The 20009-nt window shown below is 28.7% G+C and overlaps 1 protein-coding gene and 1 pseudogene across 1 annotated transcript; both read left to right on the top strand.

Annotated features, from left to right (window-relative positions):
- The first annotated feature begins 9802 nt into the window (after positions 1–9802).
- Positions 9803–11968, top strand: LOC109791259 (CENP-B homolog protein 2-like; annotated as a pseudogene).
- Positions 11969–12720: 752 nt separating this feature from the next.
- On the top strand, positions 12721–16610 carry LOC109791257 (Exostosin family protein). Its single transcript, XM_020350529.3, has 8 exons — positions 12721–13252; positions 13503–13649; positions 13730–13794; positions 13914–13983; positions 14914–15132; positions 15789–15932; positions 16034–16169; positions 16249–16610. Exons 1-8 carry the CDS (start codon positions 12947–12949, stop codon positions 16476–16478), a joined length of 1317 nt encoding a protein of 438 aa, XP_020206118.2. The 5' UTR covers positions 12721–12946; the 3' UTR covers positions 16479–16610.
- Positions 16611–20009: the final 3399 nt, after the last annotated feature.

The following is a 20009-nucleotide window of genomic DNA, read 5'->3' on the forward strand; positions in this document are numbered from 1 at the left end:
TGCATGCCTTGAGACACTAGAGATTTTGTTTTGCATAAAATTGGCATCTTATTATTCATAAAGTTGAGGAACCTGCGACCTCCTAAAATCATTTGCAAAATTTTAAATCTAAATGAGTGTTACAATAGTATAATCCACCGTTTCCTCCCTATCTCAATTAATATATACTAGACTATAAACAAACCACTTGGCACAACTAATTTACTAAATTAATAAACTAATACTGCTACGGAAACACAACAAAATTGAGCAAAGAAAATTAGAACAGTTGGTGTCGTGAAACTATTGCTGTTGCTGCTACTTCCAGGTTTTTGGGTCAAAAAAATTAAAGTCAAAGTTGTTAGGCAAGTCTTGATGGAATATATCCGAGCTATAAAGTTGAGCGAAGTGAGGAATGAAATTTTCATGGTTAAAGAGTTGAGGTAATTCTATTTGATCGGGAAGAGGAGCCAAGTCATGATTGTCCAAGTGGTGAGGTAATTGTTGCACTGCCGAGGGAGCCTCACTTTGTTGTTGCTGCTCAAAATGTTGAAGCACTGAGTAAGCTTCAAAGGGTGGTGAGGGTTCCTCTTGTAATTGCTCATTTGGACTGTGTTCATCTATCGAGTATTGTACCAAGTTATTACCTGGTGAGCCTGTTATTTCTCGATTTTGTTGGTCATATTTGAAGTTTGCGTCATCATCTAATGTTAGATCGTGGATGCTTTTTCTTTTCTTCGCACTACTCTTGTGAAGGAAAAATTTCTGAGCGTGACTCGCAATTTGGGTTTTAGTTTTTGTCAACAAAACCTTTTTAGCAATATCTTTCCATTTTCCCTTGCCAAATCTCTTCAGTCCCAAAAGAAATAACCTATCACAAAACAGCAAAAAAGACTGTAAATATTTGAAACTTTTGATTCCAACCTCTATCATGATTATTATGATTTCAAATAATTCTTTCTTCTTCTTCTTTTGCATTAAATCAAAATATGCAACCTGACTAAAAGCGTCTCACATTCTTTAGTCAAGAAAAAAATAAAAAGTCAAAGAAAACTATTTTGGAGTTTTGAAAGAGAGAAAGAAACGTATATGAAGAGTTAAACTTTGACACACATACCTGTGTTCATCTTCAGTCCAATGGACACATTTTGTTCTCTGACTAGCCGCAGTTGATTCTTGCTTAAGGTGTGGAGTCATTCTTTTCTTTTGGCGTTGATGACTTCCACTTCTACTTCAATTCTTCAGGAAAATTGTAACATGCAAGTTTTCTGCCAAAAGATAGATATTCACACCTACGTCTCGGTATATATAGTTTTTCTTTACTAACTAATTATACGTGTTATTATGGAAATATCTTCTTTTATCAAAACCATGGATTAATGGGAGATATCTGGCTGGCAAAATATTCTATTCAATTAAACTTTGAAAAATATAATTATATTGATGTTGATTAGATTTCATAAATTAATATCTTACTCTATCTAACTGGTTTTTTTTAGTTTACTCATTGACCAAGTCTTCAAAGTACTTTTTAATTTTGTTAAATTCAAAATAAATATTAGGATATTTAGTTTAGTTGGTTGAATAGAAATTTAGAGTGTCGTAAATTTTCTGGGTCTGAGTTGGATTACATATGGATGATAAAAGTTTAAAATTTTTAATATAGCCTATTTAATGTGCAAAAAGATTAATACACTTTTATAATATTTTATGTAAATTTTAGTATAATAATTAGAGTTAACTTAGTGGTAGGAGATTAAATTAGTAAACCTAGAGGTTTTAGGTTCGAATCTTATTATTGTTATTATAATTTTTATGTATAAAAAAATTAGATAATATTTTCTATTTTTTTAAACAAAGGATTTTGACCTTTTATCTTTTTCTTTTTTCGAAAACGTTTTTTAACAAACTCTTATCTGTCTTTTTATATTCTCTTTTATATATTTTTTTTAACTTTTTTTCTTCAAAAAAAAAGTTTGTTGACAAACTCTTTTTAATTTTTTTTTAACAAGAAATGTGATAACACTTTATCTCTTTGAATATTTCATTTTCACATTAACTTATATATATTAAATATGAATTTTTATCTTATACAAAAATATTTTTAAGAACCTTTTTTAATGAGAGTGTTTTTAGATATTTTTTAACTTCTTATTTAATTTAGTTTTTATTTATTATAATTATTTATAAATTATATTTTAAAATAAATTATCAATAGATAAAAACAATATTTTATTATAAGATAAATTATTTATAAAAAAATTTAAAATATAATTTATATATTTAAAATATATATTTATAAAATTTTAAATATAATTTATAATATTCAAACATAATATTTATTTATATAATTTATTATAAATTTTAGTTATATGTAATAAATATATAGCATGTTCATTACACATGCTAAATTATTAGTTTATTTTAATATATTAAAGTGATAAAATCAAAATGAATTATATATTTTATTTTTAAAATTTAAATATATTATCTCTCTCAATCATTTTTATATTTATTTCAATATTTTTTTAACCTCTTTTATATTTGAATATGTCATTTTTCATATATATATATATATATAATTTTTTTATCTTTTATCTTTTATCTTTTATCTTTTTAATGATAAAAGTGTGTTAACAACTTCTTATCTTTTTTCTTCTGCCGTAGGAAATGTGTGGTAACATTTATATCTTTGGATATATCATTTTCATGTTTTTTTTTTATAATATTAGAGTAATTATCTGATTTTGTAAATGATCTATTATCTAACATAATACGAAAATAAATTATATATTTTATTTTTAAATTTGAATATTATCCCTCTTAATCCTATTTATATTTATATAAATATTTTTTAACCTTTTATCACTTTTTTATTTATAAAAAACGTGTTTACTAGTCTCTTATAACTTTTTTTTAATAAAATAACTTGTGTTAATTTTTATGTCTTTGAATATATTATTTTTGTATTTATTTTATTATGTGTTTTTAAAAACATTATCAATAGTTAAAAATAATTTTGTATCAAAATATAAATTATTTATCATAAATTTAAAATATAATTTACATGTTCAAAATTATTTATTTATCATAAATTTTAGTTATAATATGATATATATATATATATATATATAATCAAAATATCTATTTACTATAATTTTTTTTATATAAAATAAAAAGAATTAAGATCATCTAAGTTGAGCTTATCACTTTAGATAATATAGGGAGCTTATATCTGTTATTTAAGGATGATGATCTTCTAAAGTAAACTTATAAATGTATTATTTAATCATTCAACTATTTAGATTAATTTCTATGTGCATTTTTCAAATTTATTTTTAAAATTTTAACAAAATATTTCTATTCACATTAAATAATGTGCTAACCTATATTTTATTTAAAAATTTTAATCTTTAAAATATTTTTGATTAAAAGTAAATTATGTGCAAACAATTATCTTTGTCATTATTATTGTTATTACTATCATTATCATCGCGTCACTATTATAGCCACCACCATAATAATTATCATTGTCACCAAATATTTTTGAAAGAGATTTCAAATTTTAAAGACACAAATTTATATTTATAAAACTCATCTCTATTATTCCTAAATATTCTCTAACCTCAATATCACATTAATTAGAACAAAACTCATAAAAGTAAAATTAACAATTTTAAATAAACTAATAAAGAAAGAGACCTTTGATGTCTCTACTAAAAAATAAAATAAAATAAGTTGTTATCATATTATTTTATTCCATTTCCTTGCATTAAAAATTGTGAGCTATTACTTTTCAATTTTAGAGTAAAATATATATATATATATAATTAAGGGACAGAAAGTTCTACTTAAAAATAAAAATTAAAAGATAATTATTTAAAGATTTATTCCCTTTACATATATAGTATAAAAGTATTTATTAAATTTTAAGTTAATAATAATATTATAATATAGATCTCTACGATTAAATAAAAGGAATACTCACTTTTATAACCACTTTGGTCTCCATTTTTATATAATCTATTTTAACCTTTTAATTGTATTTAGAAATTTAAATCTATCTTTCGTTTCCAATTTTTTCTTTTGGTCTCAAACTGGATGTCCTTGTTAGGTAACTACCCACTTAATGATTTATCTTGTTTATTTATTTTGTTTATTTAAAAAAAATAGAGGCAAAAAGTGCTTCTTTTTTGCTTATAATAGTATATAAATATAATAAATAAAAAAGAAGTCACAAATAATAAGAAAATTAATAATTAAATTATATTTTTAGTTAAATATATATATAATTTTAAGTTTGTTATTTGTGACAACCTCTACCTTACATTACATGTTTAATAATTATAATATTGAAATGAATTAAGTAAAATAACCAATTATTCATGCATGCATGATCAAATAAGTAGTCACGTTTAATAATTATAATATTGAAATGAATTAAGTAAAATAACCAATTATTCATGCATGCATGATCAAATAAGTAGTCACAATTTCAGTAGAGAGGATCTTACATAACAAACATATTCTAATAAAATTTTAAAATAAAAACATAAATGAATAGTCTAATATCATGTCCTAGAAATAAAATAATAATGCAATAATCAATCTTAAATTATGTCTTGATGTCACATATCCTATCAAAGAACTCTCACGTCAGGATTAAGTTTTATCACCAACATCATCAATATTATGAAGAAAAGACAGACATTAGAAGGACCGGTTGAATAGTAGTAATCAAAAACTCACACTTTTTCAAGTAGTGAAGTAATAATGCTAATTGTAACACCCCAGTATGGGAATGAACTTCTATTATCAAGGAAAGGAGCTTTAAAAGCATGGGAACAACATGTTATGACATCAAAGGGCCCAAAACCCAATAAAGATGTTTTAGTAGCCCAGAACGGGTTGTTCCCAAAATGGAATAGGTCGTTCCCAAAACTGGAATAGGGCGTTCCCAAATTGGAACGGACCATTCCAAACTACTAAAAAGGTATAAAACCCTAGTTTAAAACGGGTCATTCCAAACATGACCGATATGAGTTAACAACTCCAGAATGGACCGTTCTGGCCACTTTTGACATCTATAAATAGCATACTCTAACATTGTTCCTAGACACACTCTCTGAAGACCAAGGAGAACCAAGAGAAGGAGATTAACCAGATTTTACTCTAGCTTCATCTTTTGCTTATCCAGGTAAGGGGGAAGTGAGAAACCTCGTTCAGGAGTGTGGAAATAATTGTTGGGTAGCAGAATTGACCTCCAATCCCTTGCCTGTTTTATTTTCTGAATGGGAACAATAGGAAAGTGATAAATATATCTCACCTTTAGCTCACAACATGAAATAAGATTGGATAGTCAATACACAAAACATATAGATATATCATTTACACATATAATTGAAAATCACTACAAGTGACGATAATTCATTCACAATTTAACAAATCATTAATCTTAGTAGCTTAAACACATATACATTCACATATGAGATGCAATGGATACGTACTTAATTCAATAATTATTGTTTTTAACAGGGCTTATTTAACTATTGTTATCTTGACCTCTAGGAACTATGCAATTATCAAGGATTTTATTAACCTTAGTTAAGTTATAGGGATTTATATGAAAACCCTAAGTAAATTGATGGAGTTTATATAAACCCCATAACATTCTTCATATTTTTAATTTAATTTAATTAATCCATTAAAATTTTAATTCCCACCTTTTATTTTTAATTTTCTCTTTGTTTCTCCCTTTTTATCAATTTATCTTTTTGCCTTCTCTAAAATCTCCAACAAAAAGTTTTGCTCTAGCTACGCTCATCCTTTACACTTCACTATGCTCACACCCCTAAGGTAGTCAATTTGTGTTGCTCACAACCCTAAGTTGGTCGTTTTGCATTGCTCGCAACCTTAAGGTTCCTGCTACGTAAGCTCGCTTCATTGCTAAGAATGTTACAAATAATGACAAATAAGCATTATAGTTTGCTCGCGACCTTGGTCCGCTGCTTAGAGCGTTGCTTGACAAATAAGATAACTGCTCCACTGCTCTGTATTTCATTGCTAGCTATTTGCACTTCCGTAAGTCTTTTTGCACTTGCATTTGTATTTTCATGCGGCTCCTAATGTCATATTAGAGACAACACATACTACATAATTTCAAAATTGCGAACACGCACATCAAAACCCAAATTTTACATTCCAATTGGTAAAATCATTCCAAATCATGTAATAAACATTCTAAAAAACACAATTTATGCATACAATGACATGCTCAAGCAATCTCGTCATACATCCATCAATGCTTTCTTTTAGGGTTTCCCACAAGAACCCATAGAAACATCAAAACATACAATTTCAAGCCAAACTAAAAAATTATCAACACATACATGCTATTTACATCAATTAGAACACATAAGGAGAAACACATTTAGGAAAATCCCTCATAGATAGACATACAACAGAAACAAGATTAAAGGTCAATCCTACTACCCAACATACAATCCTACACAGTGAGATTTCTCACCCCCTTACAGTAATAAGCGCTAGACAACATCTTGTAGCTTTAGGATGTTTTCCTTACTCTGGAGCATAAGTGCATATGCGAAAAGTAAAAGAAGCGTACAAACTAATCGGGGAAAAACACTCTTTTAAAAATCTAACCTCCCTTTAACCTCTTAGTTAAAAATATTTAACTGTGGTTATCAAATTCCTTCTTTTAATAAATAAATAAATAATATAATACTTAATTATAAAACCTCACAATATACCCATATACAGTAGAAACTCTTTAAATTAATAATGTCATAACCGGAGAAATTTATTAATTTAGAGAGTTATTAATTTATCGATAAATTAATAATTATTAATTTAAAGAGTTTTTAAGTAATTATACTGTACATACCAAATAAAAAGGCAAATTAGTCTATGCCTCTTAGAATTACGTTGCAGCGAACCTTGAGACTCAACGTAAATTAGTAACTTTTGAAGTACATATGCATTGAAAATCAATACGTAATAACTTTTGAAGTACATATGCATTGAGAATCAATAATGACTTTTGAAGTACAGTAAATGTAAACAAGAGGAACAAATGTGTTCAATGTATTCTTAAGCAAGTTTGGCATATACAAATTACATGAATGTGTTAGAGTATTCAAACCATATCTCACAAGATGGCTTCTCATCTAAAAGGTGTTGCAAAATCAACTATGTCAAATCAAATACGTAAGGAGTTGTGTGAGTATAAGAGAGATAATCTTGCAAGCACACAAAAAGACTTGCAGAGATGGCTTGAGGGAAAATTTCATTTGAAAGTTAGTCAAGGAACAATATCAAACACTACAAGAAAAATGTAAAATAGCGACCGAAATTAGCGACCGAAAATAATCCGTCGCTAAATTGCGACCGATTTAGCCACTGATTCTTAATAAGGAAATAGCGACCGATTTAGCGACCGAAATAATCCGTCGCTAAAAAAATCAGTCGCTATTTCGGTCGCTGGTTATGATTGCAAAGTTTGTGACGGAATCAGCGACGATCTAGCGACTAAAATGAAAAAAATTTAGCGACCGATTTATTTTCCGTCGCTAAATAATTTTTTTTTTCTTTTTTAGCGACCGATTTTGGATTGGTAGCTATTAAATACAAAGCAATGCACCCTATAGCGACGGAACTAATTCGGTTGCTAAATGTTAGTAAAACTTAGCGACGGAAATAAATTCGGTCGCTAAATAAAAAGTAGTTGTTTTTTTTGATAATTCGATTTCGGGAACGGCCCGTTCTGAGATCAGAACGGACTGTTTTGGTACCAGAACGGCCCGTTCTGAGACCAGAACGACCCGTTCCGGTTTCATTCTTTGCGTGTTAATTTTTCATCTAGAACGGGGCGTTCTAGATGCAAAAGTAACACACATATACTGCCATCGGAACGGACCGTTCTTTCTTCAGAACGGGCCGTTCCAGATGCAGTTTTAAGAATATTTAATTATTATTCAATTCTAATAATATTTAATTAAAAAATTTAAATTAACTTTTTTGATTTTTATTTAATTAATCTTTGAAACAGGATCATCTATGTGATTTTTTTTCCTTTTCTATTCTAATAATATTTAATTATTTTCAATTAATTAAGTATTTTTAAATCTAAATATTTCTTTTTTATTCAATTATTTTTACCTAATTAATTAATCTTTAAACTAAACAAATTTTATCTTATTTTTAAATATTTATTATTTTTTAAAAAATTAATGAAATAAAAATAATTTAGAAAATATATAATTAATCGAACTGACCATTCAAAAAGTATAAGAAAATGTTCAACGAAAGTAACATTTTTTAGAAAATATATAGTTTATGTAATTAAAATAGTGTATGAAAAGTATAAGAAAATGTTTAACGAAAGTAATATTTTTTTAGAAAATATATAATTTATGTAATTAAAATAGTGTATGAAAAGGAGCTATATAAAGACGGAAGGAAGTAGTATTTTTTTTTAAAGAAGATATAATTAATATATTTAAATTTTTTTTAAAATTAATATTTTTATGTTATTTAATTATTTTCTATTTAACAAAATTAATTTTTTTTAAATAACGTTTCCTTTTCACTTAATTATTTTTTAAAAAAATTAACATTTTTTATTTAATTTTTTTTATCTTTTCATTTAATTATTTTTAAGTTAATTAATTAATCTTTAGAACAGAAATATATATGTCTCTGCATATTCAAAAAATGGGGACATCCATTATTAGAGCTTATATATTACTTTAAAATTTAATTAAAATACATTGATTATATATATATATATATATATATATATTCTCGATATAATAATTATTATGTATAATAATAATATAATATATAATTCAATTATTAGTTTTTTTATAATATTTAATCATAAATCTAAATTAATTTTAATTAATTAACTTTTAAATAAAGTTAAACTCGTCATAAGTTTATGCTGCGTATGTTTTGTAAGTTAAATTTTTTTTGAAACTGTTTAATTTATTATTATTCATTTTTATTTAAATAGATCTATATTTTAAGTGTAATATAAGTTTTTTTTAAATAACTTGTAGCCTATGCTTTTAAACTAAATAGATTATAGTAAAAATTTTAGTTTGATCTATTTTAAGAGATTTTTAGAAAATAAGTAAAATTAATGTCTTTATATATTAATGATGAACATTTATACATTAAATAAGAATTTTTATTTTAAGTAAATATATTTAGGATTTTTTGTTGAGAGTTTTAAGAAGTTTTTAACTTCTTCTTTAATCTGATTTTTAACCTTTTATTTTTCATAATTATTTATAAATTTAATTTTAATATTTTAAAATAAATTATTAATTTATTACACAGATTATTTATCATAAATTTAAAATATAATTTATATATTTTAAATATCGATTTATATAAATTTTAAATATAATTTATATATTCAAGTATAATATTTATCTATATAATTTATTATAAATTTTAATTATTTATAACAAATATTCAGCCTAAATATATTTTGAAATACTAAATTATATATATTATGTATATATAATTTCATGAAGATGAGGGTTTAAAAATATTTTTTAAAAAAAGAATAAAGGGAATGTACTTAATAAAAAAGGGTGCAATTAACAACTAGAAAGACAAATAAAACGGGTTATGGGTTGGGCTACGAAATAAAACGGGTTAACCCCTTAAATAAATAAAAACAAATATAAAGGGATTTAGAATTAGGGTTTTTCAGCTTTTGTGTTCCGAATCCACTGCCACCGCGAGTAGCCAAAGGTGTGACACAAAGGTTTGGAGGATTCGAGCGGGTTGAAGAGGACCTCTGCGCTGTCTGGAGGAGGAGAGGGGGGATTCGAGGTTTATTGTTCTTAAGCGGTCAGATGACTATCTCTCTGCTGAAATAGAAAAGGGAAGAGCAGAGATCAAAAGACACAAACCAGCAAAATATCCTGACATGGAGAAGGTTGTTTATGAGTGGTTTCTCTAGCATCAAGAACGTGTGAATATCACAGGAGAATTAATTTTGCAGAAGGCAAGAGATACAATGAAACTCGTGTACCCTCATGATGATTCAGATTTTAACTTCTCTATAGGATGGCTTGGGAAATTCAAGCATCGACATGGCATAAAGTCATTTTGTCGTTTTGGCGAGAGTGGGTCTGTTGATGTACAAGACATGGAGCAGAAATTGGTATCGATTCGAGAGAAAATTGATCAGTTCCCTATGAAAGATGTTTTCAATATGGATGAAACTGGGTTGTTTTATAGGCTACAAGCTGATCATTCACTGGCAACAAAACAACTTGAAGGAAGAAAACAAGATAAAGAAAGGCTGACGGTAGTTATTTGTTGCAATGAAGATGGCTCTGAAAAAATCCCTCTATGGATTATTGGGAAATATGCAAAGCCTCGTTGCTTCAAGAATGTCAACATGAATAGCTTGAATTGTCAGTATCGAGCTAACAAAAAAGCATGGATGACTAGTGTGCTTTTTGATGAATATGTTCGTTCATTTGACCAAATGATACATGGTAGAAGAGTTCTACTTGTGGTGGATAATTGTCCAGCACATCCAAGAAATATTGAAGGGCTAAGAAGCGTTGAGTTGTTCTTCTTACCACCCAACATGACATCAAAGATTCAACCTTGCGATGCTGGGATAATAAGAGCTTTCAAGATGCATTACCGTAGAAGGTTTTACCGCAAAATATTGGAAGGTTATGAGGTGGGACAATCTAATCCAGGGAAGATAAATGTCCTTGATGCTATCAATTTGGCAATCCCAGCTTGGACGATAGATGTTCGAAATGAAATAATAGCGAATTGCTTCCGACACTGTAAAATTCGTTCAACTAGTGACAATGCAAGAAATTTGGATGAATCCACTTTTGATGAAGAAACTCAAGACCTCGAGACTATGATCAATCAATGTGGCTATCGTAATAAGATGGATATCGACAATCTAATGAACTACCTAGGTGAAAATGAAGCATGTTCGAAGGTTCAGAGTTTAGAAGATATTGTGGGTACTATCATTGAGAACAATGCAGAGGATGATAGGGAAGATGACGCGAAAGGAAGCACTTATGGCGTCGAACACTCTTCACAACTTTATGATACAATACAAAAATACAATACCTGAGCTATTGGATGCAATAAGAAAAGTTAGAGATGAGCTCCAAATAGACTTGAACTTTAAAGGAAAATAGACAACTATGGAATCATATTTCAATACAGTGTAATATATTTTTTTCAGTTTCTATGAATTATTAATTTATGATTTTCTTGGGACTGAAAATTATAAAGGGATCTCCCGAAAAATTATTATCTTATTATTTTATCGAGTTTTTCAATTTTTTACATTGGCCCAAGTCGGGACTGGACAAATTTATTATTTTAGAGAGTTTATTAATTTACCGAGTATTAATTTAAAGAGTTTCTACTGTAAAAATAATTAAAATAATTATTAAAACCAACATAATTACTTATAACAATATAATAATTAATAATAAAATAAATATTTTTAATAAGAAAAATAAGGTGTTATAGAATGTGCAAAAATTGCATAAGACAACCCAATACTTAATACATGAAATTCAATCGTTAAAAACATACAATAAGCCTATTATTACACCAATTAACATCCTTGACTCATAGATTCATAATATCCCATAATTATACAAAATTAAACATAACCTCGTATCAATTACTACAATTAAAGCACATAGGAAAAGTATAGACCATTATATCAAGTCATGATCATAATTTGGGATTTCTGTCTGACTTCATGTAAGACGCAAAATAGATAAGGGTCAATGTCCCTACCCTGTCGATATCTCACATCTCAAATCGATACTACTCATTTCCCTTATCTCAATGAATGCTAGACGTGGGATGTAGATCTCCAAGATGATCTTTAGTAACCTTTGGTTCCCCAAGCTCTTCAGACAGACAGAGAAAGCTTAAAGTGTAAAAACCTAATTTGACAATTAACCATCTTGTAACTCATTAGTAAAAATAATTAACTTTTCCTTCCATTTAATTAATTAAAACTTTAAATAATATATAAGTTTAACATATTCCTTCCAACACAATTATAAATCAAATAATTTTATAATATTTTTTATTAACTAAAAACACTCATAATTATTTTAAAGGTCTCTCAATAATCTTATAAAACTTTTTAATTAATTAAAACATTATTTTAGAAAACTTAAGATTTTACAACAATGATATAATGAAGATGTTAGAAATCCTAGGAATTTACTTTTCTAAAACATCTTATTAATTATAAAATTGCAATAAGATGTTTTTTTTTTCATTGTATCCAAATTGAATTTAACATTTTTTAATTATTTTTCACCAACTTATAAAAAATTCAATTTTAATTATAACAAATTATAAAAACAATCAAGATTATTCATCTGATCATTTATTAAAAAATTTCACAATTTCCAAAACATTTTCTTAGTTTATATAATTTTATAAAATTTAATTTTAAAGTTTTATAATTTCATTAATTTTATCAGTTTGTATAACCTTATAAATTTTATTTTTTAATCCTTTAATAAAATACAATATTTTATGTTAAAAAGAATTGACAACATGACTAAAAAAAAAAAAAAAAGAAAGAACATTTTAATCATAAAATTGAAATTATAGAAAAACAAAGCGTAATTAAATCTTACATAAGTATTTACCCAAAATATCCCCAAACGAAGACGGCACCGTTTTAGTAGTGAATCTGAACATGCAAAAGATTGCTTAGAACGGAAAACCTTCTGATCTCTTCATCGCATCGAAGTGAAACGGTGAACTCATTTCCCTGGAATCGTTAATTGAATCTCGCCGTTGCGTTCGACGACGTCGTACAAAGCTCACCCATTTCAGATTCGTTATTCGTTCCTTGGCTTGGGTAACTTCCTCACTCGGTAACAAACCCAACAAAAGTGCTTCCATGAGCGCGAGCAACAAATGGCGAGCAATGCCGCACCACCAGCCTCTCTGCACGCGCACGCACCAGATCGGAGCCCTCCTCCTCGTTGCCACCACCTTCTTCTTCACGAAAGTCCTCTCTCCCTGCTCCCTCTCCACCAGCGTCGTCCACGTGTCGCAAACGCAGCTCCGGTGGGGGGAGTCGCAGCTATCCCTCAAGATCTACGTCTACGAGCCCGACGAAATCAACGGCTTAACGGAACTCATGCACGGAAGGGACGGTAAGATTCCAGAACAAGCTTGCCTCAAAGGCCAATGGGGCACTCAGGTAACTAATTTCATTCCCAATTTTCTCTGCTAATCACCACTTTGCTCTGCATAACTGTCATTAATGGATAAATTAGTTAAGTAATTAGCGATTAATTGTAAGTTTCAATCTGGTATTTTCACGATCCATTTTCGAAGTGTTAAGATAATGGTTAAGCAGTGAAAGAAAGTTAGAAGAGGAGATTAGTCTTTGATTATTAACTTTTTGAGATAGTGTGTAAATCATGTATTAATGATTAATTAATTTGTAGGTGAAGATACACAAGTTACTTCTGCAATCAAAACAACGGACGCTGAAGAAGGAGGAAGCGGATCTGTTCTTTGTTCCATCGTATGTTAAATGTGCACGCATGATGGGTGGCCTTAATGACAAAGAAATTAACCATACGTATGTCAAGGTAATTAATTATTTAATTCTATGTTTCATATCATCGCTTGAAATTGTTTTTGCTTTGTTTGAAATGAACTTCTCTCGCAGGTCATAAGCCAAATGCCATATTTTCGCTTATCTGGAGGTCGAAACCACATATTTGTTTTCCCCAGGTAAAGGGAGTTGTTTCTTGCATTATGGGGAAATCACATTGCAATCGCGTTTTCTAGAAATGAAAGGAAATAGGAGTAATAGCTAATAGGTGATGTGTTTATTGTCTTGCGGTTTTCAGTGGTGCTGGTGCTCACTTGTTCAAATCATGGGCAACGTATATTAACCGCTCTATTATTCTTACCCCAGAGGTGAACTCTTTTTGCTTATCATCACAGTTTAATGGTTTTGTTTGCTTGCTGGCATTGCATAAATGATGTCAGGAATGAAGTGGCTTGTGTAATGAATTGCATCTTGATAGTTTAAATGATCAAACTGTGTATAATGCAGAGAGAAGATGGGGAAGCAAATAGTGACTGGTGAAAGTAATGTGTGTGAAATGGTGTGTATGTGGCAGTTGTGAACAGTTCATATGAAAATTGAGTGTGTCTTTGACCTTCATTTTCTTCTTGGTGGTTTTGATTTAGATTTAGATTTTTGAATGTACTTGGGTAAGAAGTTCAGTGTTCTCAAGATCTGGGAACCTGTTTAATCAAGTAAATTACATTTTCCTCCGTCCTAACTGTATATTTGAAAGGCTTGAAGAATTTGGTTCTTGAGAATTGCATTTTCATTGGGTTAGTGATGGTAATTCTGAAAAAAAAAAAAAAACTTTGGAATGATCAAGAACAACTAAAAGCTGAAATCAGACCTTTTGTGGGTTCGGTGCTTGATTGTTTAATGTGCCAATGTTTGATTTGGGTTGTTGCTTGTGTACGAGGACAGAAATGACACATAATTCTGTCTATTTTTCTATATCTGTGGAGGCATTGCTTAAAAGTTTAATCCTCTTAAAGGCATGTTTGGTTTGCTGAATGAATAATGCTCCTGGAATCAATGTTGCTGGACATGTTGATGTTGATTTTGGTTCCCAAAAATATTTGCTTTGACTGTTTGGTTCAATTGAAAATTTTTAGGAATTTGGATTTTTTTTCTTTTCAAAACTACCCATAGTACTATCTTTTGTTGCAACATCTTCATATTCCCATATATTTGTCCATCAAGTAAATAATGGCTAGTTGCACATAAAGTTAATATGGGAGGTTCCCTGCACTAAAATTTCATTCTTTTGCATGTCGTAGGGGGATCGGACTGACAAGAGAGATACCACTGCCTTCAATACATGGAAAGATATAATCATTCCAGGTAATATTGATGATGGTATGACTAAAACTGGGGCTACCGTGGTCCAGCCTTTGCCTCTGTCAAAGCGGAAGTACTTAGCTAATTATTTAGGACGTGCACAAGGAAAAGCTGGTCGTCTTAAGCTTATAGAGCTGGCTAAGCAGTTTCCAGAGAAGGTATGTCATCTTCTGTGCTTGGTTAGTTCTCTGAGTGAAAGTTTTTCATCATCATTCACCAAAATACTATCTTTTATGATTTAAGTTCTATTAAATTACAAAATATGCATATGTTTAGTGAATGATGCTAACGCAAACCTTGTGATGACCAAGAAATACTGATTATCATTTTCATGGATCCAATCATAATGTCAATTCAATCATTAGGTTTTGGAAAAGCTTCATTTCAATTGCATATTTTTTCTTAGTGAATGTCAAAGCAATTTTGTCCCACCAAGATATTTTTAATGGAAGAATTATCTGTTGGTATTTAGATGCCATTCTGAATTATGTAGATCTAATCTCATGTCTGTTTATCATTTTCATGGATCCAATCATAATGTCAATTCAATCATTAGGTTTTGGAAAAGCTTCATTTCAATTGCATATTTTTTCTTAATGAATGTCAAAGCAATTTTGTCCCACCAAGATATTTTTAATGGAATAATTATCTGTTGGTATTTAGATGCCATTCAGAATTATGTAGATCCAATCTCATGTCTGTTTATACTTTGAAGTGACTGGATTAAGATAATACTGGTGCTTATTCAGGCTAACATGAGTCTTTGCTATGATACAAAAGAATATTAAGCAGCATGTATTAATGGTATAAACAGTTGGAATGTCCAGATTTGAAATTTAGTGGACCTGACAAGTTGGGAAGGAAAGAATATTTTGAACACCTACGCAATTCCAAGTTTTGCCTCGCACCACGTGGGGAGTCATCATGGACCCTTCGGTTTTATGAGTCTTTTTTTGTGGTAGTTTTCTCTTTTCCTTCCTATATTTATCTTTTTTATGTGTATCTCTAGACCAGATGAGCTTACTTGAGAATCAATAATCATCATATTCCATTTGACAGGAATGTGTTCCAGTTATAATATCAGATCAAATAGAGTTGCCATTCCAGAATGTCATTGATTATAGTCAGATTTCAATAAAATGGCCATCCAGTCGAATAGGTCCCGAACTATTGCAGTACTTGGAATCTATACCAGGTTGAAATTCACCTCCCAGTTCCACGCAAAATACCCCTGCATATTTTAGCTTTAAATCTCATTTATTTGTTTTGCGCAGATGAAGAAATAGAAGAAATAATAGCCCGTGGTCGACAAGTTAGGTGCTTGTGGGTGTATGTTTCAGATTCAGAATCTTGTTCAGCAATGCGTGGAATTATGTGGGAACTCCAGAGGAAAGTAAGGCAATTTCACCACTCAGCTGAAACATTTTGGTTGCACAATGGATCTATTGTAAACAGGAACTTGGTCGAATTTTTCAAATGGGAACTTCCTGTGCCTTTGCCTTGATAACCAGGGAGATAGTTAATTTCGTGTATAAATTAATTTTTTTTTGTACCTGCCCAATATTATTTTTTTACTAGCTCATATTTGGTGCTCTTAAGCATAACAATTTATGTTAGATGCTCTTGATTGCCATCATCATCTACTATTATAAACAAGAGTTCAGTCTCACCAAAAAATAAAAATAAAAAAATAAAACGAGTTCAGCATGGACAGGGTCCATGCCGAGAGACACCAGGGATTTTCTTTTGCATAAAAATGGTATCTTATTCATAAATTTGAGGAACCTGGGACCTCCTAAAACCATTTGCAAAATTTGAAAACTAAATACAGTTACGATAGTATAATCCACTGTTTCCCCTCAATCTCAATTAATATACTAGACTATAAACAAATCACTTGGCACAACTAATATACTAAATTAACAAACTAATACTGCTATGAAAATACTTAGAACAGTTGGTGTCGTGAAACTATTGCTGTTGCTGCTACATCCAGGCTTTTGGGTCAAAAATAATTAAAGTCAAAGTTGTTAGGCAAGTGTTGATGGAGAATTGGATCCGAGCTATAAAGTTGAGTGAAGTGAGGAACGAAATTCTCCTTGTCAAAGAGTTGAGGTAATTCTATTTGATTGGGGAGAGGAGCCAAGTCATGATTGTCCAAGTGGTGAGGTATTTGTTGCACTGTCGAGGGTGCCTCAGTTTGTTGCTGCTGCTCAAAATGTTGGAGTACCGAGTAACCTTCAAAGGGTGGTGAGGGTTCCTCTATCGATTGTACAAAGTTATTACTTTGTGTTTGTGAGCCTGTTATTTCTCGATTTTGTTGGTCATATTTAAAGCCTGCGTCATCGTCTAATGTTAGATCGTGGATGCTTCTTCTTTTCTTCGCACTACTCTTGCGAAGGAAAAATTTTTGAGCGTGACTTGCAATTTGGGTTTTAGTTTTTGTCAATAAAACCTTTTGAGCAATATCTTTCCATTTTCCCTTGCCAAATCTCTTCAGTCCCAAAAGAAATAACCTGTCACAAAATAGAAAAAAAGACGGTAAATATTTGAAACTCTTGATTCCAACCTCTGTCATGATTTCTTATTATGATTTCAAATAATTCTTTCTTCTTCTTCTTTTGCATTAAATCAAAATATGCAAGCGTTTCACATTCTTTAGTCAAAAAAGAAATAAAAAGTCAAGAAAACTGTTTAGAGTTTTGAAAGAGAGAAAGAAACGTATATAAAGAATTAAACTTTGACACACATACCTGTGTTCATCATCAGTCCAATGGACACATTTTGTTCTCTTTCTGATTCGACTAGCCCCAGTTGATTCTTGTTCAAGGTATTGAGACATTCTTTTCTTTTGGTGTTGATGGCTTCCACTTCTACTCCAATTCTTCAGGAAAATTATAACATACAAGTTTCTTGCGAAAAGATGATATTCATAACTTCTGGACCTTGTCTCTGTACATATAGTTTTTCTTTACTGACTATGTACATCTTATGATGGAAATATTTTCTTTTGATCAAAGCGGTTGGTTAATGGGAAATATGTGGCGGGTAAAATATTTTATTTAATTAAACTTTGTAAATGATAATTATATTTATGTTATTTATATTTCATAAATTAATATCTTACTCTATCTAGCTTTTTTATTTAGTTTACTCATTGACCAAGTCTTCAAAGTACTTTTAATTTTTTAAAATTAAAAATAAGTATTAAGATATTTAGTTTAGTTGGTTGAATAGAAAGTAAGAGTGTTGTAAATCTTCTAATTCTGAGTTGGATTCCATATGGATCATCAAAATTTAAATTTTTTTTAACATGGCATATTTGACACTCTTTTGTCATGTGTAACAAATTTAATATACTTTTAAATTTACTTTATATACAAATTAATAGAATTATTAGAATTAGCTTAGTAATAGGGGATTAAATTAATATACAAAGAATTTAGGTTTAAATTTTGTTGTAGTCATTATCATTCTTATCTCTCTTTTTATATTCCCTTTATATATATATATATATATATATATATATATATATATATTAACATTTTTTTTCAAAAAGTTTGTTAACAACCTCTTTTTTATTTTATTTTTTATGTTTATGAAAAACGTGGTAATATTTTATTTATTTGAATATTTCATTTTTATATTAATTTATGTATGTTAAATATAAATACCTATCTTGCATAGGAACTTTTATCCAAGCAGAGCGTTTCACATTTTTTAATCAAGAAAACCATCTTATAGTTTTGAAAGAGAGAAAGAAACTATATGAAAAGTTAAACTTTGACACACATATCTATGTTCATCATCAATTCAGTGGATACATTTCGTTCTCTTTCTCATTCTCGTTCGACTTGATTCTTGTTTAAGTTGAGGTATTCTTTTCTTTTGACATTCCAATATTACTCCAATTCTTCAGAAAAAGTATAGCATACAATTTTATTTGATTAATCTTTGAAAAAGATAATTATATTTATGTTGATTATATTTCATAAATTAATATCTTACTCTATTTAACTAACTTATTTTGTTTAGTTTACTCATTGATCAAGTCTTCAAAGTACTTTTATTTTTTGTTAAATTAAAAATAAGTATTGAGATATCTGATTTAGTTAGTTGCATAGACATTAAGATTGTTGTAAACCTTTCTGGTCTTGAATTCCATATGGATCAAAAACTTTAAATTTATAACATAGCATATTTGATACACTTCAATCGTGTGAAAAAAAAACAATTAATATACTTTTATAATTACTTTATATACATATTAGTAGAACCATTATGATTATTTTAGTGGTAGGAGATCGAAGTAGTATATAAAAGTTTTAAATTCAAATTTTATTATTACTATTATAATTTTTATAAATAAAAAATTTAGACTATTTTTTTTAATAAAGGGAGTATTATGCACATGGTCCTTGGTTCAAATCCTAATATGTCAGTTTATATTTTTAATATTTTTAACTTTTTATCTTTTATCTTTTAAAAAAATGTGTGTTAATAACCTCTTAAATCCTATCTCTCTTTTTCTCAATAGAAATTTATATTGACATTTTATCTCTTTTGAATATATATTTTTCACATTTATTTTAATATTAGAATAATTATCCATTTTTATAAATAATCTATATATATAAAGGGATACATAGTTCTTTTGTTGATAAATTGAAGGATTGGAAATATCACTATTACTTTTCAATTAGCTGGTTTTACATTAATTGTTATTTCATTTATTTTATTAATTAGTGTACATGTTATATTTGCTTCTTCTTCCAAAGGTTAGTCCAATAACAAAAATATATTTTCCAGTACACCATCATGGATTGGATTAGCATTTCAAGTGAGTATTCTCAAATTTCTCATTTCTTGAAGTTATTTATTCTAGATAAAAATAAAAACTCTCTTTTGTTTCGGCATTTATAGACATTTATACACTTTATTATACATTAAATTTTTTCATCATTATATCTTTTAAGAGTAAAATAGAAAAAAAAATATATGTATACAAAAATTTAGTGATAACTCTATCAATAAT

Source organism: Cajanus cajan, chromosome 9, assembly GCF_000230855.2.
Source record: "Cajanus cajan strain Asha chromosome 9, NIPB_CcT2T_4, whole genome shotgun sequence".
Classification (NCBI taxonomy): Eukaryota; Viridiplantae; Streptophyta; class Magnoliopsida; order Fabales; family Fabaceae; genus Cajanus; species Cajanus cajan.

Bases quoted from the DNA above. Each gene is read 5' to 3' on its own strand.
- LOC109791257 (XM_020350529.3), top strand. From the start codon at position 12,947: ATGAGCGCGAGCAACAAATGGCGAGCAATGCCGCACCACCAGCCTCTC. The intron at 13,650-13,729 runs GTAATTAATTAT...CTTCTCTCGCAG, and splicing joins TTAACCATACGTATGTCAAG to GTCATAAGCCAAATGCCATA. The intron at 13,795-13,913 runs GTAAAGGGAGTT...TGCGGTTTTCAG, and splicing joins CACATATTTGTTTTCCCCAG to TGGTGCTGGTGCTCACTTGT.